Source organism: Sarcophilus harrisii, chromosome 4 (assembly GCF_902635505.1).
Source record: "Sarcophilus harrisii chromosome 4, mSarHar1.11, whole genome shotgun sequence".
NCBI classification, from domain to species: Eukaryota; Metazoa; Chordata; class Mammalia; order Dasyuromorphia; family Dasyuridae; genus Sarcophilus; species Sarcophilus harrisii.
The window spans coordinates 413,356,645-413,382,517 of NC_045429.1; the positions used below are offsets into that span (position 1 = coordinate 413,356,645).

At 35.7% G+C, this 25,873-nt stretch overlaps 1 protein-coding gene across 10 annotated transcripts in view; it reads right to left on the reverse strand.

Annotated features, from left to right (window-relative positions):
• Nucleotides 1-8,998: 8,998 nt before the first annotated feature.
• DRAM2 (DNA damage regulated autophagy modulator 2) overlaps nucleotides 8,999-25,873 on the reverse strand; it is a 35,779-nt gene continuing 18,904 nt past the window's right edge. For 8 of the 10 annotated variants that reach the window (XM_031967268.1, XM_031967264.1, XM_031967265.1 and 5 more), the window contains 5 exons: nucleotides 20,476-20,615; nucleotides 17,199-17,376; nucleotides 16,550-16,632; nucleotides 15,307-15,399; nucleotides 8,999-14,904 (listed from right to left, as the gene is read on the reverse strand). In XM_031967268.1, the coding sequence (XP_031823128.1) occupies nucleotides 14,797-14,904; nucleotides 15,307-15,399; nucleotides 16,550-16,632; nucleotides 17,199-17,376; nucleotides 20,476-20,615 (602 nt within the window). In that variant the 3' untranslated portion in view covers nucleotides 8,999-14,796. The remainder of the gene's footprint in view (nucleotides 14,905-15,306; nucleotides 15,400-16,549; nucleotides 16,633-17,198; nucleotides 17,377-20,475; nucleotides 20,616-25,873) is intronic. The other 2 variants (XM_031967269.1, XM_031967270.1) reach the window with 1 other exon arrangement.

Sequence of the window (25,873 nt, forward strand, 5' to 3'; positions counted from 1 at the left end):
CATGGGTAATTTTTTCAACACTGACCCTAACAAAACCTTTTTTTCCAAATTTTCCCCTTCTTACTCCCACCCCCTCTCATAGATGGCAGGTAGTCCAATACATGTTAAATATGTTAAATTATATGTTAAATCCAATATATGTATACATATTTATACAGTTATTTTGCTGCACAAGAAAAATTAGATCTAGGAAGAAAAAAAAACCTGAGAAGGAAACAAAAATGCAAGCAAACAGTAACAGAAAGAGTGAAAATGCTATATTGTGGTCCACACTCAATTCCCATAGTCCTCTCTCTAGGTGTAGATGACTCTCTTCATTACTGGACAATTGGAACTGATTTGAATCAACTCATTATTAAAGAGAGCCATGTTCATCAGATTTGATCATCATATAGTCTTGTTATTGCCGTGTATAATGATCTCCTGGTTCTACTCATTTCACTTAGCATCAGTTGATGTAAGTCTCTCCAGGCCTTTCTGAAATCATCCTGTTGGTCATTTCTTACAGAACAATAATATTCCATAATATTGATACACCATAATTTATTCAGCCATTCTCCAGTTGATGGGCATGCATTCAGTTTCCAGTTTCCAGCCAGTCTGAAAAGAGCTGCCACAAACATTTTTGCAAATGTGAGTCCCTTTCCCTCCTTTAAGATCTTTTTGGGATATAAGACCTGTAGTAACACTGCTGTCTGACCTCTCTCCTCTTCCCTCTGCCTCCAATATATCTCATTCCCTATCTGCCACACCTGTATTAGCAAAGGATGCCCTGCAGCTCCTTCAGATGCTATGATCCACAGTTGTAGAAGCTCTTGAAGAATTGATCTGCCCCTTAACAATTCCCTGGTTATTTTGTGTTTGTTTGTTTGTTTGTTTGAAGCTGTTATTTTTTCCTAAGTCAGCCATTCTGATTGTCATGAGTCCCTAGTAAAAGCACCTATTGCTTGTTTGCAAGGCAAAGATCCTGTTGAAAGATCAACTAGAATAAAGAACAATACAAATCATTTTAATAGGGAATAAGATCCATTTGGAACCTCTCAAAATTGTGACTACTTGATTTATGAAATAAGAGGTCAGACAATGCAAAGGCCTCTCAGTCTTCTTGTATCATCCTCTCACATGAGGAGATCCATTCTACAGGTCTGGGTTGGATCTCCAGCAGCCACTGTTGGGTGGCTCCCGTGTATTCCAACAACTTTCAATTTTATTAATCTCTCCTTTTATTTTTAGAATTTCAAGTTTAGTATTTGATGGGGGGGTGTTAATTTGCTCTTTTTTTAGCTTTTTTAGTTGTAAGCCCAATTTATTGAGCCTCTCTTTCTCTATTTTATGCAAGTAACCATCTAGAGATATAAAATTTCTCCTTATCACCACTTTGGCTGCATCCCACAAATTTTAGTATGTTGTCTCATTATTGTCATTCTCTTGGATGAAGTTATTGTGTCCATGATTTGCTGTTTCAATCATTCATTCTTTAGATAATATTGTTTAGTTTCCAATGAATTTTTGGTCTATTTTCTCCTGGCTTTTTATTGAATATAATTTTTATTGCATTGTGATCTGAAAAAATGCATTTATTTTTTATGCTTTTCTGCATTTGATTTTGAGGTCTTTATGTCCTGATATATGGTCAATTTTTGTATAAGTTCCATGAATTGTCCAGAAGAAAGCGTACTCCTTTGTGTTTCCGTTCAATTTTTCCAAAGATCTATCATACCTAACTTTTCTAGTATTCTATTTATCTCTTTAACTTCTTTCTTATTTATTTTGTGGTTTGATTTATCTAGTTCTAAGAAAGCAAGGTTGAGATCTCCCACTATTATTATAATTTTGCTGTCTATTTCTTCTTGCAGCTCTCTTAACTTTCCTTTAGGAAGTTAGATGCTATACTACTTGATGCATATATATTTAGTATTGATATTGCTTCATTATCTATGATACTCTTTAGCAAGATATAGTTTCCTTCCTTATCTCTTTTAATTAGATCAATTTTTGTTTTTGCTTCATCTGGGATCAGGATGGCTTTGCCTGTTTTTGTTTTTGTTTTTGTTTTTGTTTTTTACTTCACCTGAACCATAATAGACTCTGTTGCAGCCTTTTACCTTTACTCTGTATGTATCACTCTGCTTTAAACATGTTTCTGTAAACAACATATTGTAGGATTCTACCTTTTAATCCATTCTGCTACCTTCTTCTGCTTTATGGGAGAGTTCACCCCATTCACATTTACAGTTAAAACTACTAATTCTGTATTTCCTGCTATCTTATTATCTTATGAGCTATCTTATTATCTTATGAGCACCACTTGCCTCATGCAGCCCTCCCCCTTGAGAATTCCTCTTCCTTTAGAGTCCCTTCCCCTTTCTTATACTTTCCCCCTACTATTTCTGTTTTCCCTTCTATTTAGTTTACCACTTCTCTTTTCACCTTTCTCCTCCCCCTTTGTAATAAGGTGAGAGAAGTTTTTCTGTAAATCAAATATGTCTAATATTTTCTCTTTGAGCCAAATCTGATGAGAGTAAGATTCACACAATGTTCATCCCTCTCCCTTCTTTCCCTCAAATGTAATAGGTTTCCTTTGTCTCTTCGTGAGATGTAATTTTCCTCATTTTACCTCCATTTTTCCCTTTTTCTGGTACAATCCCTTTTCCACTTCTAGTTTCTTTTTTATATTATAACAGTAAAAATCAAATTATACATGCATTCTCTATATATATATCCATGACAGAAATATAGTTCTCAAGAGTTCTTTTTAGGCTTCTCTTGAGTCCTATATTTGGAGGTCAAATTTTTTGTTTAGCTCTGGTCTTTTCATCAGAAATAAATGGAATTTACCTGTTTCATTGAATACCCATCTTCTTCCCTAAAAGAAAATGCTCTGTTTAGCAGGGTAGTTTATTTTTGGCTGCATTTCAAGTTTCTTAGCCTTTTAGAATATCAGATTCCAGGCCCTTTAATCCTTTAAGGTGGAAGCTGCTAGATCCTGGGTGATCCTTACTGTGGCTCCTTGGTATTTGAGGTTTTTTTTTCTGGCTGCTTATAATATTTTTTCCTTGGTACAATAGTTCTGAAATTTAGGCACTATATTCCTTAGAGTTTTAATTTTGGGGTTCTCTTTCAGGAGTTGTTCCGTGAGTTCTTTCAATGGCTATTTTTACCTTCCGATTCTATGACATCAGGGTAGTACTCTTTGATGATTTCCTGAAAAATAGTGTCTAGGCTCTTTTTTTCATCATGGTTCTGAGAGTCCAATAATACTTAGATTATCTCTCCAAGATCTATTTTCCAGGGCAGTTGTTTTCCCAAAGGTATTTTACATTTTTCATTTTTTTGGTTTTGCTTGACTGATTCTTAATGTCTCGAGTCATTCATTTCCATTTGTTCAATTCTGATTTTTAGTGAATTATTTTCTACATTTACTTTTTTACTTCTTTCTGTATTTCTCCAATTGAGTTTTTAAATGAGTTGTTTTATTCTATGGAATTTTCTTCCATTTCACAAATTCTGTTTTTTAAGAAATTATTTTCCTTTTCCATTTCACAAATTCTGTTTTTCAGGGAATTGTATTCTTTTCCCACTTTATCAAATCTATCTTCTAATGAGTTACATGCCTTTTCCAACTCCTCTTGCAAAGTTTCTTTTCCCCATTTTTCTTCTAGCTCTCTTTTGAGATCCTTTTTTAATTTCTTCTAGGCGAGCCTTGTGATGGGGACCAGGTTATATCACCTTTTGGAGCTTCATCTAGAGACAATCTGCTTTTAATCTCCTCAGGGTTTGAAATCTGTTCTCTTTCACCATAGAAATTATCTATAGTTAAAGTTCTCTTTGCCTTTTTGCTCCTTTTCTTAAAAACATTAGAATCTGCTTTTAGGGCAAAGGAAGTTTACCAAGCTTCCTCTACAGGCAGCAGCTGCGCTGGGTCAGTGCTGACTCATTCCCAATGCTGGGTGGACATGGCCAGATCTCATGAGACTTCGGCACTTTGGGGTTCACTCTTTAGCTTTTGTGTTTGTGTTGGATGTTTTATAACTTCTCTCCTGATCTACTGGCTTGTAACCAGGGCAGAGTAGCAAACACTGTGGTAGAATCCTCCCCATAGATTCTCCACCACAGGGAGTTTGCACCACCCCACAGAGACCGCACCCTGCCCAAGGTCTGCACAGCATGTATTGGAGTCCTGTGCCTGGCCACCTCCCTGCGCCCAACCAAAACAGACCTTTTCTGGTGATCTTCAAAATTATCTTCTGCTGGTAATTTGCTGCACACCCAATATTCTTAAATTCTGACAATCTAGAACTAATTCAGAGGCTGAATTTAGTAATTAGTTATGGGTCCTAGGAGGAGATTAGAAAGAAGCATGTGTTCTCTCAGCCATCTTGGCTCCGCCCCCAAGCTTTTTATTTTTCAAAACATATGCATGTACAATTCTTCATTAGCTCTTGTAAAACCCTGTGTTCCAATTTCCCCTCTTCCCCCATGCCCTCTCCTAGATGGCAAGTAATCCAATATATGTTAAACATAGTTGAAATACATTAAATCCAATATGTATATACATATTTATATAATTATCATGCCACACAAGAAAAAAGAGAAGCAAAACAAAATGCAAGCAAACAACAACAAAAAGAGTGAAAATGCTGTTGTGAACTACACTCAGTTCCCGTGGCCCTCTCCCTGGGTGTAGATGGTCTCTTCATCATTAAACAATTGGAACTGGTTTGAATCATTTCATTGTTGAAGTGAGTTATGTCCATCAGTATTGATCATTGTATAGTCTTGTAGTTGCCAGTATAATGATCTCCTGGTTCTGCTAATTTCACTTAGCATCAGTTCATGCAAGACTTTCCAGACCTCTCTGAAATCATTCTATTGGTCATTTCTTACAGAACAATAACATTCATGTACCTTAATCTATTCAGCCATTCTCCAATTAATGGGCCTCCACTTAGTTTTCGGTTTCTTGCCACTACAAAAAGGGCTTCCACAAACATATTTGCAAATGTGGGTCCCTTTCCCTCCTTTAAGATCTCTTTGGGATATAAGCCCAGTAGAAACACTGTTGGCTCAAAAGGTATGCACAATTTGATAACTTTTTGAGCATAGTTCCAAACAGCTCTCCAGAATGGGGGGATCTGTTCACAGTTCCACCAACAATGTATTAGTGTCTCTAGAATTGTTTTTAAATTAGCTATCTTTCTTCATTACACTAAAACAATAGCTCTATTTGTTTGAAAGGTGGGAAGTGGTCTAAGTGCTATTTACTCTTTAAAATTATTATTTTTTATTTTAATGATATATTATTTTCCCAATTACAAGTAAAGATGGTTTTCAACATTCATTTTTGTAAAATTTTGAGTTGCCACTTTTTTTTCTCTCTCTCTCATCTCCTTCCATCCCAAGACAGTATGCAAAGTGATATACATTGCATACATGTACAATCAATTATTAATTTATTTCTTATAAGTCATGTTGGGAAAGAAAAATAAAAGCAAAAGTAAAAAATGCAAGAAAACAAGAGACAACAAAGATGAAAATAGTATGCTTCAATACACATTTAGTCTCCATAGTTCTTTTTCTGGATGCAAATGGCATTTTCCATCCCAAGTCTATTGGAATTGTCTTGGATCATTCTATTGTAGAGAATTAAATCTATCATTTCATCATCACACTATCTAGCTCTTGGTGTATATGTTTTTCTGGTTCTTCTAACTTCATTCAGCATCAGTTCACATAAGTTTTTCTAGGCTTCTCTGAAATCAATTCATCTCTGAAATCTATTCATCATTTCTTCCTCTCCCTTTCTCTTTCCCTCTTCTCTTCCCTTATCCCCCCCTCTTTTTTTTCGCTCTCCCTCTCCCTGTTTCTTTTCTCCTTCTCTTCCTTCTTTCTTTTTCTTTGACATATTTTCTGGCTTTTAAAGTCAATCTGCTCTTAGGAAACAGTGGGTGTCTTCCTAAGCTACTCATGTGGCTTTTGCCTTTTGCATGGGAACTGGAGGCTCAACTACTGCTTTGCTGTGCTATAGTTTTATTGAGTCATATTGAGCCAATATTCGGGAATCTCAGTTGATAATCTGCTTTTGCTAAGAACCTTCTACTGGCTTTCCCAGACACCTTCTGCTTTGGGCTACCTCTTCATCCAAATGAGACTGACTTTTCCCAAAATCCTTCTAAGCTACCTTGAGCTGGAAAAATTGTTTTATTCCATCTCTTTGAGAGTTCTGTTGTTCCAGAATCTGTTCAGAGACTTGATTTCATATTGTTTCCTAGGCACTCTGAAGAGAGTTTAAGCAACTTCCTAGGATTCTCTCTGCCATCTTGTCTCCCTCTTTAAATGTTTTACAAATTTTCATTTTTATTTTTTCCTTAAAACAAATTCTATAGAGTGGTAACTCAAAACTCACTAAGATATTTCACCATACATTACTAAGTAAAAATTATTGCTTGCCAAGCTTTTTCATGATTAATCTCCAGTCTCCTTAGTTTCCAAACCTTCAAAATCTAATAGGATGTTTTCAATAATTTTAAAAACAGTAAATTAAAAAAAAATTCTTAAAAAGGAGAAAATTTCTTCTCTTTGATTATCCGACTTTATAATTTCATTTTGGCTGGAACCCAAATGAAAGAGAGAAAATATCTTGCAGGATTGGTTTTTTTGTTTGTTTGCTTTTGATTTTTTTCATAATCTCCTGCAATAGCTTAAAGTGAAATTAGTCTTGCTTACTGAGACAACTACTTCAAGAAAGAAACTCCATTAATCATACCCAGCATTCTAAACTCTTGGGTTGCAGCTTTTTAGCAGTTTTTCTTCAGTTTTTCTGGCTGGGTGATTTTTCCCTTTAAAAATCTTTCACGGCAACAGAATCTACCTACAATACTAAACATGACACAAGAGAAAGATTTGCCTACATTTTACAAAGAAAACAGAAACACAGACAAAACTGTAAGACAAATATATAGATTACAAAAAAAGAAATCAGTTTTAGGAGGAGGTGTGCAGAAACTATCACTTCAAGCTGATCAGCAAAATCAAAAGTTAATTTGATCTGAACGAGATGTTTCAAAGACTAGTCTTAATTTCCTTAATTTTCCATACACACACACACACACACACACACACACACACACAGGCCAATAATAGCCAAATTGGAGGGGTCAAAACAAATCATCACTTGAACTTTTTGCAGATTTATGCCAGATATTACATAATTCAATAATGTATTGTTAATTATTTTGATAACTACTGGAAGCACATTCTGGGCCCACATTATCAAAAGTCTGATTTATTAAAGAGAGAACCCACTAGCATTTTACTACTTCTGAAACACAACTTCCTTTACTTCCTCTGGGAGAAAACTTAAAAATAAAAATAAAACTATTCTAATCCTAAGCCACCCCGCTCCTGGTGAAAATTTAAACTAACTTAAACCATCCGCTTTGAGGCGAACATAATCTAAAACTAAAACTTAGATCAGAACAAATAGGAACCAACTGAAAAAATAGAGAACAGCAGTCCTGAGTACTAAAGCACTAAAGAAAAGTCTTCCATGAAAAAGTCCCTGGTGAAGGATTAACCTGAGTATTCTAGGAAGTTTTTCTGAAAGTCTTTTTGCCCAAGGGTCAGAGTTCTGACTTGACCTGGCTGGCTTTACCAAAGTCTATGGAGGATGAAAGATGAAGTGATTGAGGAAACAAAATTTGAGCTTCTGAGCTTTGACTTTGGCTTATTATGCCAGTTTCCCAACAAATCAAGACAAGATCCCTTCCTCAGCTTAGGGCTGGACCCCCAAATACAAGTTAGGCACATTTTTATACATTAAAAATAAATGAGATCAATTAATTGAAAGCAAACAACTAACTAGAATATTACACTAAGTAATATGATTTCTAATTGAAAGAAAGATTAGTGATTCAGTATTGTAGGAGGAGAATGAACAGATAAAATCCCGACATTACAAAAGGAAATATCCCACTATCCCTTAGTGTCTATCGAGTATCAAAGGAACATGGGAACACTGATTGACCAGAATGGGACCAGTTTTTAGATAAATCAACTGGGTTGACTGAGATGTATAATTGTAAGAAAATTTACTACATCAGTCTTTGGACCTGATTGGGTTTCTGGTCAGCATAATTGAGGTCTAGTTAGTCCTGGTCACTTCCTACTTTTCCAAATCATTCTCAGAATTCAACACAAGTACAGGGGAGAAGTGCAGAGTGGAGAGTGGCTATGGTATGATAGTAAAGATGCTCATCTTCAAGGTTAGAAGACCCGTTTTCAAATCCTTCTCTGGATACTTACTAGCTGCATGATTCCAGATACAATTTCCTCAATCGCACAATGAAGGGATTAGACTCAATGAGCTCTAAGCTTCCTGCTCTGAGCCAATAATGCTGCGATTTCTCCTAGACAAAGGCAGTATTACTTTGTGATCAAGATGTGCCATCCAAGTGAGCTAGCCTCAGGTTCAAATCCCTTGATGCAGAGCTGCTCTTGGACTCCCCATAAGTCTTGAAGACCCAGCATGAAATGGGAGAGCTAAACCTCCATAAGCAGTTTCCTTCTCTGGGAGTTCCCTACATCAAGTAAATTAGAGGTCTAGTCCCTTTCCCTATCTTCTTATCTCTGTAATTCAGGACACTATCCTTTAGCTTAATATATCACATTAATGTACGATTCATATTCAGTTTGTAATCCACTAAAACCCAGATATTTCTACACACTTACTATTACTTTGCCATGGGTCACCTATCTAGTAGTTATGAATTTGTTTTTAAATCTTCAAATAGAACTTCTTTATATTGCTATTAATCTTTAACTAACTTGATTTAGCCCACTGGATATAAAAATCTTAACTTTCCTATCAATGTATTAGCTATTACTTTCAAATTTGTGTCTTCTGTAAACTTCATATATGCAACATATCTTTAAGTTACTGCATAGCACAGGGTCGTTAAAATTCTTAAGGCACTCAACTAAAGAACTTCTTTCAAGCTGACATTAATAATGACATTTTTATTTAACCAGATATGAACCAGATATACTATTATCTACTAAACATCTTATTCACAAGAATGAGACTTTGTAAAATGCTGTTAGTACAGTTGGAGGGATATAAATGGAGAATGTTGCATTATTCATATGATTATTGTCTTGGTTGATGTTGCTGGACTGTTCATTACTGTGATACAAAAATATTTTAATATTACTGAAAAGTAAACTGTGTCCGCAATATTTCCAGCACACTAATCCAGCAATCTTGTTAGGAAAAAAAAAGGTTAGATTGTTCTCAATATACTCATTCTTAATGACCACAGATTTGCCCTGTCATCAAGTCTTATAGCTTTTAAGTTTTTAAGGTAGGATTCGAATTTAGCTTTTCTTGACTCCCCCCCCTCTCCATTGCAGCACTTAAGCCACCTTTCTTAACTCTAGGTGATGTACTCCACATCCTGAATTTCTACTATGGGACCAAGTCACAACACAGATATGCTGGAAATGACATCTACAATCAAATGAGTAAATAAATGCAATGCACTTTGCAAACCTAAACTGTTATATAAATGTTAATATTGTTATCTATGTCCCCAAACTGCCTTCCCTCAAAGGTCAGTAACCAAGGTCAAAAAAGAGGTATTACAAAGGAAATATTGAAACAAAAAGGCTAAACTGTAACAAACTTCCCAGCAATGGCTTTTCACTCCTACATTATGAACCTTTTTAAAGAAAAAAAAAATTTAAGGTTGAAAACTGTCCCAAATCCCAGATGCAACGCAAACCCCTCCTTCAGGGAAAAGGACCTACATGTGCAAAAATGTTTGTAGCAGCTCTTTTTGTGATACCAAAGAATTGGAAGAGGAATGAATGCCCATCACTTGGGGAATGGCTGAACAAATTGTGATATGTGAAGATAATGGAATATTAATGTTCTATAAAATATGGTGAACAAGCTGATGTTTGAAAAGCCTGGAAAAATTCATATGAACTGATACTGAGTTTTCAAAACAGTCATAGGCAGGAATACATTGTATAAAATAGCAAGAATGTGTGGTGATCAACTATGAAAGACTTGGTTCTTCTTAGTGGTTCAGAGCAATCCCAATAGATTTTGGATAGAAATGCCATCTCGATCCAGAAAAAGATCTGAGACTGAATGTAAAACCATACACTGCTGTTCACTTTTTTCTTTTTAATCTTTCCCATAGTTTTTTCCTTTTTGCTCAGATTTTTCTCTTCCAACATGATTCATAAAGCATGTGTGTTAAAATGTAAAAAATACCTCCTCCTAGACAATGGTGGAGAAGCCTCTATAGATCACAGCTAGTAACAGGTTCCAGTTGTTATCTTCACTAGCAGTGCTAATTCATGAACCAATTTTTCTAAGCATCTGATGATGTAAACTTTCTTTTTAAATCAAACTTTTATATATAACTTATCCCTTATCTGCCGTTGCGATCTTCATTAGCATTGTTGATCCATCAATCACTTTTTCTTAGCTTTTGATGGTGTACATCTTTTTAAAGCCAAACTTTACATAACTTTACACTTTATCTGCCCCATCATTTACAAAAGAAAAATCATTTGATGCTACCATGTTTGCTAGCTACTGTCCCTATATCTCTTCTCTCTTTGGTGGCTAACTCATTGAGAATGCTACCCTCTCTGTAAAGATGTATTAGTTGCCAGATCTAATGGTTGTTTCTCAGTCCTCATTCTCACTTGCAGTATCAGAATGCTTTCACTTCTGGATCTTCTCTTTACTAAGCTCTTATGACACTGTCCTCCTGGCTCCCCTCTTACCTGTCCAACAGCTCCTTAAGTTTCCTTTGTTAGTTCTTTATCAGCATCACACTCACTATGGGTTTTGGATGGAATGGTCTGCTCTGTTACCTCTGCCTTTTGTTTCCCTTCATGCAAGACTCAACTCAGTTTGCTTATGCCCCAGATCACCCTTACAATTTTATAGACAAAAGCTAGTACCTTCATATTAGTTTCCTGATAAGCTTACCTACAAATAGCCTGTAGTTAATTACCCAGGTTCACCAGATGCTCATTCTTATACAGACCTCTCATTACATGGCATGGGTGTCTTAATTCTTCCTTTTCTGTTCTTGACATTTTAAAAGACATTTCTTTAGTAAAATCCAGAAAAAAAATACATCATCATCAAATTGCTTAGACAAACTTTTAAAAAATTAATCAGCAATTATTTCTTGGGGCTTTGTCAAGTACTCTTGGATTGGAAATGTTAACCAAATGATTGTGAATCAGTGGGAAAAGGGCTAAGGCTTTCTTCTTAAGAAATTTCAGTATCTTTATACCACCGAGGATAGGGTTAACAGAAAGTCAAGTAGCCAAGAGATCCATCCAGAAAAATGCAATGCCTTTTCAACAAGGATTATTTAGAAAGCTGTACTGAAGGAACAGAACCAAGAGATCCAAACATAAGGATCAATCACGAAGTGAATCACAAAGGCTTAAGAGTGGTCACATTTGGTCAACAATGTTTGTTTGCTTCCTTATGGTCCATGAGCTATTTCCATACACAGATGCCGTCTCTGTGCTTTCATTCTTGTTAACTGCTCATTGCTGAGTTAATGAGACAGCTATATAACCCTCTTTCTTCCCTTAAAGTTAATCCAGTAATCTTTGTCATCACTTCCACTTATATCTTGGTGCTTGAAGCAAATGTTAAGAAATATGATTGATTTTGTAACAGGAAAAAAGTTGAGAATTCATTAAGACTATGCTTTTGCTGCCATCTTCATTAATTAAAGTTAAAGGCCTTGTTCTGAATGCAGTGTATAAAAACACTGCATGGGAATAAATGCCTCAAGTGAAGTTTCAATAGACTAGCCCATTGTCCATTCCAGATTTTTTATTCTCTTAAAATATGCATTAAGAAAATGCTTTCAAGGAAAGACAATTTGCAGTGCTCATCTGATATTTCTCAATAATTCATTTTAATCTACCATGTCGTTTAAATTTTCTTCTTGAACATATTTTCTTTAGCCTTTAGGAATAATAGATTCCATAAATGTATTGAACATTTTTGTTGGTCCAAGAGCTATCTCTTTCAAACATCAAGTAGAGCTTCAATTATTTCATGAGAACACATTCAGATGTCTGCTGTTCATCCACAGCATTCAGAATTTCATAAACTAATCACACTTGCCCTCTCAGCCTTCATTCTTTTCAGATCAGAGTCCTAAGGATTTTTTTTAGCTTTTCTTCATACAGTAGCTTTTCCATTCATACATCATTTCAGCTGCTCTTCCATGGCTTTCTGTAGCTCACTTGCAATTTTCTTGAGGTAAAATTTAGAACCACATTGTGTATTCCAGATGTAGATTTAAATTTTTAATGTTTATTCTTCTTTTTCCAGTATGTTTCCCTTTTGATGTAAGCATTTTATTTTCTTTGATATATTACTGGAAATGTTTTTAGGCCACAGGCTCTAGGGATTTCTAGGTCCTTTACCTGGTTCACAATCAACAGCTCAGATCTTTGGAGCAGAGCAGGAAATGTTTCTCAAATGCTTTTACTCGACTCTCTTGCCCATTGGGCTAATGGTCTAAATGCCACCTTTTGGATCACTCATGAACTTATGAAAGCCTGGAAGATATTCTTTTAGTTTCTTCTGTTCCATCTGGTTATTTTAGTGCTAAGAAAACCTTAGTGTCATCTAAAACTTGGAGATTTAAGTTGAATTTAAACCTGTGAACTGTGAACTTCCCTTAAATGTTAAAGATGTACTGATTCCTGAAAAACTCTTACCATGCAAATTTCTTGATAAAAGATTTATCTTTTCTGCTTTTTAAACCAGTTTCTTTTCAGTGACAAATGTTCCCTAATTCCCTACTAAATTTTTTAAGTAAATAAATCTTTGTCTAAATGATTTTTTAAAAATGGAAGTCAGGCAAAAGTTTTTGAGTCTAGGTTCTTACAAGAAAATGGTAGCCGAGTCTAGGTACCTGATATGGATTTCAATGGCAACATTATTTTGCTTAAAGTCAAATGGGGAACAGATTTTGGTTCAATTACAGTTTTTCAAAAAAATGAAATAAAGTGATCATTATTTCATAAGGCAGCTTGGCAATGCAATTATTCAAGCATAAATTGAATAGCTAACTCTAACCCTAATCTAGCATGAAGTTTCAGAGGGGTTCTAACACACCAGGTAAAATTCTAAAGTCCCTGTCAAATCAAAAACCCTATGATTTTGCATTGATGGTCACCAAAGTTCTTATTTTAAGCAGAACCTATCACTTTAAAGAGACGACTTGCCTTTTGAAAGTGGAAGTAAAATAGGCATGGATGCCTTCCTATTATGAATGTTAATTTCATTGAAAGATGACAATATACATTCATGTAAAAAATAAAAGGCAACTTTATCTCCATAATTTCTCTGGCTTTGCACAATTTCTATGTATTTATGCCTGAGAATTAATCAATTTCTTTTGCAACATCATCTACCCAAAGGCAACTTTCACAACAGCTAATTCTTTTCTTCTCTAGATTCTTTTCAGAACCTTCATCTTTTGTAAATGATTAAGAACCTTAATAGTATATGATTGCTTGTCGAGACAAGGCCTTAAGCAGAGGTCTTGAAAATTCAGCACTCTGATCTCAGGTATGAAATGAAAAGGTAGGAGAGGAAAAGTTCACAAAACTTGGTGCATTTGCCAACTATTTTCCATCTAATTTTCTTTTTTGTTGGACTTGTCTCTTTAAAAATCATTCACAGTTCTTTAAACAGATTCATGATTTTTTAAAAAAAATATTCTTTTCCATGGTTAATTATTGGTTACTTAAATTTCCTAGCTTCAAGAGATGTTCTATAGTAGACACAGCATATTCCAGTGGAAAAAAAATGTAGGGAAGCTCTTTACTTGTAGTAAACCTCTCACTTATCTTTGTTAGATGATGTACTTCAAACATGAGACGAAATTCTCCAAAACTGTTGTAAATATGTAAAGGAGACAATATTGATCCTAAGAAAGTGTCTAATGTTTCATGGCAAAACCAAAGCAGTACTCATCTTCATTCAATGCTTTGACACTGGGAACTTGAGGCCTGTGACTAGTTATCTTTTATCTGGATCTAGTTGATTACATTGTGAAACAAGTAGAGGCATTAGAGGCTCAAAGAATTTGACTTCTTTAACTTTATACTAACAATGTTCCTGACTGAGGTCATGTACAATTATAGTCTGTGGTTTAAAAAAAAAAAAAAAAAAGCTTAATTAACATGTCATTCCCTATGTCTAATTTTGGTTCTAAAGGAGATAACGATGAAAATCTAGAAGTTCCTTGAGTATAGAGAGTATAGAGAATGCTAGAATATAACACTCTCACAATGTACTAGATATATGGTGCTCCAGATAAAACATACACTAATAATTTGCAAGCTGTGAAAACTTTTTGTCGTGTGGAAATCTTTTTGCAGTCCTGTGCACTTCCAGCTGCTTCCATTTAAGAAGGAAAAAAAATAGCAATGATGATATATATGTGTGTGTATGTATGTATGTATGTATGTATGTATAGTCCTTTGGTTTTATTTTCCAAAATTTAAAAAAAAAAAAAAGGAATATGCTTTAAAATGCCTCTCTAGATAATATCCCTAAAAATCACTTATCAAATGGCTTATTACACATCATTTGAGTAACATTATTAAGCAGTGTCTTTGCCTTGATTAAGTGGTTAGAAATCTGAGAGCATAGTAAGAAATTTTCAGGAACAATATTGCCAATCCCTGAGATCATGATCATCACAGATACAGCTTCTCCCTTTGTCATGAATCCTTTGAAAGTAGATGGGTTCTTTCACTGTTAATAAGGCCAGGGGCAGTGTCATAAAGAGTCAGTCCTTGTATATTGGCTTCTATACGTAAGGAAATTTTCTGTAATACAAAAAGAATTACAAACAGCTGTTAGGATTTTAAGGATGGCTTGTGTCTGACATAGTCTTGAACATCATGGATTCACAAGGAATACAAATGGACAATGTGACTGAAATACTTATTCTACTTCTAAAGATATAATCTCTATGCAATAAATAGGCACTATGAACTTCTCAGATATTGGAAGATGCTTTTTTCCCCCCAAATATCTAGTAAAAAGTGATGGTGATATGTAATATTTTAAGTTTTAGTGGGGCTGATACAATTGTGGAACAAGATACGGATCATTATTTTAGAAAACTATTTTTAATAATTCAATAATTTAACTTATCTCTACTTCAAATTAAAAGTCATATTCTATAAAAATCTAATTCTATTATGTTTTGTCACAGGAATTCTTACCTGAAAATCACGAATGTAAGTCAGGAAAAAACCAAAGAAAGAAAAAGACATGGACCATTCTGCTGCAGTGGTGATCATATGAAGTACATATCCCTTGAATTAAAGAGGGAAAAAAGTGAATTGAAATGCTTAGATTTCAAATGGTCCATATTTTATCTTTTATAGAATGATCTAAATTTCTCAATTTTCTGTTCAGATGGAAGAAAGGGTAATCATTATATACAGGCAATAACTAATACTATCAAATGGGAGAAAAAAGTGAGGAAAGACATCCAAAAGCTTCTCTGAATTCATTCTTAAGATGTTAAGAAAGCAAAAGAACTTTCCCAATTGGATAATTAGGATGCAATTTAATTATCTGGAAAGTTACTTGCAGTGAAGATATGACTAAGATTTTGTCCATAAAACTCAAAAAGCTTTCCAAAAATAGTCATGGAAAAATGAAAGTCACTATTCCTTTCATCTTTAAAAGTATATTAGTTCAAATGTGAAGACTGATGTCCAGAGTTTTTTCTCAGAAGATGGTTGAAAATAAAATCAATTCTATTCAGTGCTTTACAAAGAAGCAGCATTTTTAGCTTTTATGTCTATCCTTCTTCAGTAGGATCCAACAATGCTAAGGAATTTTCTTCTTCCAAACATCCTGTGCTCCCCTTCCCCCTAAAAAAATTAAGCTCTTTCTTAGAGACCAAATTGCAAAATAATTAATTCTTCCAGGTTGCTAATAGCAGAAACCAACTTCAATTCAAGGATAAAAATGAGCTTTTTGCAAATAAGAGGATTTTTTTAAAGCACATAGTGACATCAGGTCCAAGGTTTGATCCTATTCAGTCTTGTATCAGAAAAAACCTCCTGATATCACAAACTCAAACTTCAAATGTATTCAACTGTTTTGTAAATGTATGGCACTAATCAGCATGGTATATTGGAGAGGGTGCTGGACTTGGAGACCATAGAGACCCAAGTTCAAACCCTGCCACTAAAATGTACTAGCAGCGTAATTATCGCCAGGCTATCTATCGCCAGGCTATCTCATCTCACCTCTCTTGAGCCTTCATGTCCTGCCTCAAACAGCAAGATGAAGGACAGCTCAGCAAAGGGGGTCAGAGTTTTAGAAAAAACCACGGCTTATCCCAAACAACAAACCCTCCTTCTTGCACTGTTTGGATTTCCGCTATGTGCACCCAAGCAAATGGCAGTGGTCACATTCATTCTTAGCACTTTAGCCAAGGCAATCACTTACTTTGTCCTCAGGGTTCCAGTGGAGTTTCTGTACTATATCAGAACCAAAATGGCCACTGTACAAAAGGGAGGAGCAAGTCAGCACTATAAACAAACAAGTCAAGGAAGTATCACCTACACTGAATTAAGTTCAAAACAAGATTAATGTACAGGGTTCAAAGACGGGGTTTAATCGATTGGTAAAAAATTCAAACTGAAAATTTTCACTGGACAAACTGGGGGTTAGGTTATGGATGATAATGCACACCAGTAGTCAGTGAATAAAAACTTAGAAGAACACAACAGGACAAGATGAGCTTAAGTCTCCTAAAGAAGAAAAGGAGGTAAAGAGCCCCACTTACGCTAAGCTTTGCTAGACATCCTGCGGGTGGAAGCAGGAGTTGTTTCCTCTTCCTCTTGCCACCCTTCCTCCCACCTCCGTGAAGCATGAGCCTGCCGTCCCTCGTTTCTGGTCCAGTTACGGAAGCTGCACTTCACATTTTACACCCTGTGTGCACAGGTATACCCATCCAAAAAGATCCTGCTTTCATCACCCACCCGTTATTCTTCCCCCAAGGGGAGCATAGCCTCTCCCAGGAACCAACAACATTCACTTCACTTTACTGCTTGGTTTACTTCTCCTTATAATCACAGTTTGCTGCAAAGGATACTGCTAAATGCACTCACTCCACACCAGATTACCACCAAAAGTCGGATCCAGAAGATTTGTTTGCTATGAATTTTGGGCTGCATTTTGTAGGAGAGGATTGTCTGAACAAACATATAAATGGAACCCAAGCCAAAAGTGAGCACAGCTCCACATATGTGTGCAGCAAAAATGGTTGTTTTCTGAGGAATAAAAAAGGAAGATGGTTATCTTAGAGTACAATTGAAAATATTTTTGATATTTTCAGAGATTTTCAATTAGGCATTCATTGTTCCAAAAATCTTTGGAAAACCTGTGTACAAATTTTCTCAAAAAGCTAATCATGAGTATTTAAAGATTAAAGTCAAACCTTGTTAAATATTAGGAATTTGATAGTTTAAACATAGGAAAACTTTATTCCCAGCCAAGTAAAAGTAAAATGTTTGAAATAATTTCTTTCCCTATGATATTTTCAAGGCTTAACTCCTACAGAAAAGGAATTCAGCTTTAAAAATCAAGAGCTCCTATAGAGCCCCAAAATTAAGATTCCTATTTGACACCTTCAATCTGAACTCACTTTCAGAATTTGGGGGCTGGAAAGGACCTTGGTAATTTTCTAGTCTATCTACTCAGTCCTAGACCCTAGTCTCCTAACTAATTACTGCATATTAGGAATTTTTTGGCATTTATGATATATCTTACATAATGAATCTTTCAGAAGTGTCATTTTCAAAACAAATTCATCTCATTTACTTATCAGCATTTATATATATCTTAGTTTATAATAGATAACATGTACAATGACATCTTGTCTTTTATTCTACAATCTGACTTTGTCATATCCTTTACAGTGTTCCAAATTAGCAAGGTTTCACTCTACTCCTTGACAGACTGTGAAGTGTCTCTTCCATTTAAAATTCTCTTATACTCTTCTTATTCTATTTTGTGGATGTAGGAAGAAACCCAATCAGTGTAAAAACAAAAGGTGCTTATGGGAATCTAATTTTTTAAAAAATGCTGACATGCCTCAATCTGATTTTATTGGTCAGAGTAGTCCTAATACCTTTAAACTTGAAGCCAATTATTGGGCACTTTGGCAGTTTTTGCAAATATAGCTGTGTAGGGTAAAGAGAATGTCTAGAGTTAGACAAATAAAACCATACATTGAAATTACTTGTATAGCAATGGTTGGCATCTGTTACTGCTATCAATTACTCTCAGCAAAAGAAGTTATCCAAGATTTAGTAATAAGGAACAAAACAAAACAAAAACATCCTTAGAATTGTCCCCTTGAGGTTATATTGCATGAAGTGACAAAACATCATATCACTGTAATGCTACATTTAACAGCAACATAAAGCACAAAACAGCAGCTTTAACAAGAGATGTTTCCAAATATGACATTTCACTTTGCCATTCAGATGACACAAAACAGAAATTTAGAAACACGTATGAATGACATAAAACCAAATAAAATAAAAATGGTGATGATAAAATTTATCTTCCTTTAACATAAAAACTTATTTTTTCCTTCAAAGGTCTATTTGTTTAGGAATTTTCAAATAAGGCAGAAATGAAGTCTTACCTCTCATTGAGTATAATGCTACTTCTCTAGAAATATCATATTCACTTGTATTCACATAAATTTAATTTTAATTTTCCTAAGTCACAAGATTTTTAGATAACAATTGTTCTTTCATTTTGCAAGGTTTGGTAAGTTTAATTAAATTTGGTAAAAAAAAACAAAACAAAAAAAAAAAAAACTTTACTGTCCTAAGCCTCAGATTCCTCATTTATAAAATGAAGGTAGAAATCATTTCTAGTTATTAATGTTGTTGCAGAGGAAACAAATTCCAACCTTGTTCCCTTACTTTTCCCCCACTCTATAAAAAACTTGTTATTAGCAAGCAAGTTTGAAGAATTATTTAAAGCAATGCTGATTCTTACATGAACAATGATCAAATTGGGATCTGCATAAGATAAATCACTCCATGGATATATTAATATTCTTAGAAAGGAAGATCACTACTCCTTTTTGCTCATACAAAGAGACAGTGTACTTAGTCTTTGTTAATGAAAAGGACTGATGAGTCTTCACAAGGGACCAACCGGCAGCTAAAAAGGGCAGGTTTTCACCAAAGATGACTTGCAAGTAAGAAATGGCATAACACATGTCCTTAAGGACATAAATGCTCAAGTGGGAGCTAAGCCATTGATGTAATGAGAGATGGCTAGTCTAAACGTTTACACATCCTTTTTTTTAAACAAATTCTACTGGGGTGCTTATGTCTACCACTGATGTGGGATGCAACTTCTTCCACTTCTTAGTAAATAGTCTTCATAAATTATGGTTGGAAAATTTATAACTGGGGGTCAACTTGGTGATATTTTACAAACTTAACTAGGTTGGTCCTTAGACAAAAGACAAAGTCCATCTCTAGGCTCATCCTTATAGTATCCCTATCTTAGTAGGATCTACCAGGCCAAGCTGCTCATAAATTAGAGAATAATCATTAAGTTTCAAGAACCCAGAGTCCCCTCCATTTCATGAATGATGAAAAAAGAACTTTAGTAGAGGTATTGGTATCCACTGAATATTCAAGTAATCAGAGGAAGGCCTTTAGCACACTGGATATATTCTCCATGTAGGATTTGTAGAAAGAACGAGATTTGCCCAGGATAAGATTAGATAAGCCCTAATCTGTGTACCACATTAAATGGTCATAATGAGTAGTCTTAACAATGAAAATATAAATCTAATTCACTCAAGTATCCTGAAATACAATTTATGAGATTCTTGTTGGGAAAAGAGGTGAGAAATATGAACAGGACTTTATTTCTAGGTGGGATTCACATTTTAAAATAATAACAGATGGAATTTACATAGTACAGTGCTTTAAAGGGTTGTGAAATGCTTTCAATATAGTCTTTCACTTGCTCCTCATAATAAATTCTGAGAAGCAGATACTCCAAGCACTATGAACCATTTTTTTTTCAAACAAGGAAGCAGAATCTCAAAGGCTAAGTGACTTGCCTATGGTCATACAGCTAAAGCCAGTTTCAGATACAGGATTTCAGATCAGTTTTTCCTGTCATTAAGTGCAGCCTACACGTTTTGCCTACATCAATAGAAATCAAAGAATCTAGGTCAAGCAAGAGTCTTTTGTGACCAAAGAAAAAGAAAAGTCAGTCTATAACAGGGTTAATCTCAAACTTTCTCTACCATGGGGAAATATACAAGCTGGGTTTCCAATAGTGAATTTCATTAGGATTCTTAGAAAATTATGAACTATCACACAAACCTGGAAGTTTGCCACGATAGAAAGTCCTAAGCAACTAAGTAATCCAAGTGCAAGGCCAGCCTTGTTTAATTTGGTGATCTGAGGCTCCTCGGGATTGAGAGCATGAACTTGCTTATAACGAACATATATGGTGGCAACACCTAGAAAGAGAATTCAGAAGTAAAAAAGCTTTGAACAAAGGGAAAAAAATCACAAAGTTCATTACCCTCTGGTAATGACCCATTTATGGGTCCCATCTTTAAATGACCCATTTAAAGATAATCTCAAAGAAGAGAGACAAGAACCAAAGATGACCAGAACTGGAAGGGGCCGAGTGTCCCCCTGGCCAGTGCCACCTTCTCTACCATGTCCTGGCAGCTCTGGCCACATTTGTCCTGACTTCCTGGCAATCCATATCCTGTCCCTGCTTGCCTTTCCCCAGACTCCAATCTGGATTATTCTTACCATCTACTTCCTCTGCACCTGCCTAAGTGCTGCTGAACAAGAACAGAGGAAGCCATAACTGCGCCAAGGCCGCCATTCATGCAGTCTCCAGGAGCCTCCCTTGACCGCGGGGAGCCTTCTCTCCTCCCTCGTCTCCACGTCACACCACGATGCGCGGTTCTGGCCTGGGCTTTGGATGGGACGCCCTTTCTCTTCTCTCTGTACACTCACTTGATGGCTTTATCAGCTCCCTGGCTTGTCTCTACTGAAGTTTTCTCCTCTCACCTTCACCACTTCTTTTAAGAGCCAATTCTTTATTTGTTTCAGGATTGAATCTGTATCCCCAGACTCTAGTAAAATATCTGAGACAGAATAGGTGCTTAATGCTTGTTGACTGGATGACTAACTTGAAGACCTCTGATTGGAGGTTCTCCAACTCCCAAAACATAATACAAATTAAATATGCTTTCTCCAGAATAACCATATGAATACTTAAAGACTATCTGCCCTCCCTCTACCTGCCACCCCTAAGTCTTCTTTTGGCTAAACATCCTAAGTTCCTTTGGACAGTCCTCATTTGCCCTCATCTTGTGGCCCTGAAAAATCCTGGTTTCCTTCCTCTGGGGGTTTGGTTCATTGGCATTTTTCAAAATATAGTAAGCAGAAGTGAATCCAATACAGTAGGCATGACATTAGCAGGACATAATACTATAACCATACTATCACCTTTTTAATATGGACATGAAGTTTATCTTAGTGAAGCCCAAGGTCACATTAGCTATTTTGCAAGAGAATATAAGCTCTTAAGATGATTCCCAGACCTCTGTATCCTGTTTTAGTCTCTCTCTTGGGCTGTGGTTTTCCCAATTAAGGAGAAAAGCACCACCATTTTCCCCAAACCCAAACTCACCACCTTAGCATCATTCTTGGTCTTACTATTTCTATTTTCTACATTCATAACAAGTCTTGGATATGTTTCTTTCATTTACATACACAGTCACAAGATTAATTTGGGCCTTTCTTGCCTCTTACCTTTTTTCATGATCCCTTTTCCTCAATTTTCAGCCTACAATCTATTCTCCACTCAGCTGCAGAAGGGACTTTTTTTCTTTCTTTTCTTCCTTTTTTTTCCGGGGGGGGGGGGGGAAGGCAATTGGGGTTAAGTGACTTGGCCAGGGTCACACAGCTAATGTCTGAGGTCAGATTTTAAGTCAGATGTACCTGACTTCATAGATACTGCTCTATCCATTGTGCTACCCATCTGTCCCAATGATGTCATTTTTTCCCTAAAACACAGATTTAAACTATGATAAACTTGGTTCTTCTTAACAATGCAGTGATTCAAGGCAATTCCAATAGACTTGGGCTGGAAAAAGCCAACCAAAATCCAGAGAGAGATCTATGGAGACTGAATATGGATCAAAGCATTATTTTCCTTTCACTTTTTGTTTGTTTTTTTTCTTTCTCATGATTTTTTCCCTTTTGGTATGTTTTTCTTGCACAACATGACAAATATGGAAATACGTTTAAAAGGACTGCACATGTTTAACCTATATCAGATTGCTCGCAGTCTTAGGGAGAGAGAAAATACAGGAGGAGGGAGAGAAAAATTTGGAACAAAAAGTTTTACAAAAACGAATGTTGAAAACCAGTTTTACATATATTTGAAAAGAAAATACTATTGAAAATTAAAAATAAATAAAACAAAGATCTAACCTCCTACCTACCTGATGCCCTGACAGCTCAATGAATTTTTAATAGCTTCTATTACTCCCACAATCAAACATAAACTTCCTTTGTTAGCATCAAAAGGTCTTCATGACCTGACACTTTCCCACTTTTCCAGTCTACTATACTTTACTCTTCTTCACTCATGCTGATTCAGCAACACCTACTATACCTCAATATGATGCACCACTTCCTACCTCCAAAGCTTTGCTTTGGCCATCCCTCACACCTGCATTTCTTCCCACAACTTGTATCTCTGGGTACCTCACTTCCTTTCCCAAGTTTCCTTGCTTAGTGCCTTCCCTCACAGATTCTCTTCTGTGCACCCTTTATCCATCATGTACATGCCTAGAGGTAATAAATTTTAGTGAGCTTGTCAATATATCCACAGTCATGATTCCCTTTATTATGGGCTGCTGGATCTCATACCAACAAAACTGGTATTTTTGAACCAAAATGCTTACATTTGTCTAATGTAATTCATCTTGCTATATTCAGTCATAATTTGTCAAGATCTTTTTAGCTCCTGATACTCTCACCCAATGTTTCCTAATTGTCTAATTTCCATATAACAGCTAAATATGCCAACTCTATCTTTATCTAAGTCATTTTTATTTAAACCACTAATAAAAATGTTTCGGAACACAAGGCCAAATACATATTCACAGAAAATCTTAACATTCAGTACATTCTGAATCCACCACAATAGATGATTGTCTAACCTATGTTTCTCTAGGGTTTTTTCCCCCCAATCCATCAACAGTATTTATTATGACAATGACAGACACTTGTTCTAGGGGCTGGGGATTCAAGTACAAAGAATGAAACAATTCCTCCTCCCAAGGTACTTACATTCTAATATGAAACTATATTTAAAACGATTACTCATGTATAACATATCAGATTGCCTGCTGTAAAGGAGGAAGAAAAACATGGAACTCAAAATTTTATAAAAATGAATGCTGAGAACAATCTTTACAATGTAACTGGAAAAAATAAAAAGCAAGTGGAACTTACGTTCTAATATGGAAAATAACAAGTAAATACATGTACATATACAAATATATGTACATATACAGATATGTGTGTGTATATACACATCTATACCATAAAGAATAAATTAATGCAAATATTTACAAAGTAGTTAAACACAAAGGCCTGATGCAGATGATGATACTGGAGCTATACTTTAAAGGAAGAAAGGGGAGGTTACAAGCAGTGGTGTGTTCAATACATGTGGGGCAGCCAGTACAAATGCTCAGTGATAGGAGGAGCGTGTGTGAGGAGCAGATAGAAGGGGAGTTTACACAGATCAGAGCATGGGGCAACCTGAAATGCAAGCTGCAGACAGTTGTGGCAGTGCTTTGAAAACTAAATTAAATAATTTATGTTTTATCCTAGAAGCAAGAGGAAGCCATTGGAATTGGTTGAGCAGAGGAGACGCATGGTCAACATGTATTTGAGGAAAATTACTTTGAAATATTGATACAGGGAGAGTAGTTAGAAGACTGTGGCAATAAAGGAAGAATGCTATTATCATTACCACCCTAGTTCAGGCCCTGATCACCTCTTGCCTGGTTCTTTACTACTGTCCCCTAGTTAGCCATTTGGCTGTCAGTTTTTCCCATCTGTGACAGTCCTACAGCACAAGTCTGACCAGTGTCAGAGTGAGAAAAAGAGTGAGTAATCAAAGGGAACTCTAAAAGTTGCACTTCTGGATGACTAAGAAAATGGCAATTATTTTGACAGTAATAAGAATAAGTAATAAGAGGCCTAGATGACAGTCACCTTGAGATATCCATAAGGCAATTAGTGATATGGGATAATGCTCAGGAAAGAGAGTAGGGATAGATATTGATATCTGGGAATTATCTCTACAGAGCTGATAACTGAATTCATGGGAATTAATAGGATCAGCAAACAAGACAGTAGAAAGAACAAAGGGGGTGAGAACTTATCATTTCTTACTTATCAGCAAGACCCTGGGTAAACAATGATCATGACCATGACAAAGAATCAGCACAAAGGGACTGAGATGGACTAGATGAACAGAAGGAAGGTGGTCAAGGAAAGAGCACTTAGGAGTTAGTGAGAGCAGAGGATCCAGAAAGAAAAGGTAATCAACAGTATCAAATGCTATAGAGAAATCAAGGAGGATCGGGACTGAGAAAATATAATTTTATTGAGCAATTAAGAGATCATTGGTTAATTCTACAGAAGGGACTTTTTATTTTCAAAACATAAACATGGATAATTTTCAACATTCATCCTTGAAAAACCTGTGTTCCAAATTTTTCCTTCGCTTTTCCCCATCCCCTTCCCTATATGGCAAGTCATCCAATATATGTTAAACATGTACAATTCTTCTCTATATATTTCCACAATTAACATGCTGCACAAGAAAAATCAGATCATAAAGGAAAAAAAATGAAAAAGCAAACAACAACAAAAAGTGAAAATACTACGTTGTAATCCACACTCAGTTCCCACAGTTCTCTTTCTGGGTGCAGATGGCTCTCTTTATCACAAGACCATTGGGACTGGCCTGAGTTATCTCATTGTTTTGTTGTTGTTGTTGTTTTTAAATAATTATAGCTTTTTATTGACAGTACATATGCATGGGCAATTTTTTACATTATTCCTTGCACTCACTTCGGTTCCAATTTTTCCTTTCCCTCCCTCCATCCCCTCCCCTAGATGGCAAGCAGTCTTATACATGTTAAATATGTTATAGTATATCCTAGATACAATATATGTGTGCAGAACTGAATAGTTCTCTTGTTGCACAGGAAGAATTGGATTCAGAAGGTAAAAATAACCTGGGAAGAAAAACAAAAATGCAAACAGTTTACGCTCATTTCCCAGTGTTCCAAGAAAGGACTTTCAAATGAATGATAGGAGTTAGAAGTTAGGTTGCAGAAGATTTTGAAGGAGGAAAAAGGAAGAAATGGAGGCACCTCATGTACAAAAGGCTTTTCTCCAGAAGGAACAGGAAGGGAGCTAGGTTGACAGAGATCAAGTTGAGGGTTTTTAAAGGATAAGAGAGATGGTTATGTCAATAGGCAGCGAGAAAAGTGCTGTGTGTAGGGAGATGCTGAAGATATCTGAAGAATACAGATAAGGTGGAAAAATCAGGAGGAGATGGAAAATTTCATACTGAAAGACTGGATTTGGCAAAGAGAAGAGCTACCACTTCATCCAAAGACCACAGTAAAGGAGGAGATAGTGAAGAAAGATGTCTGAATGA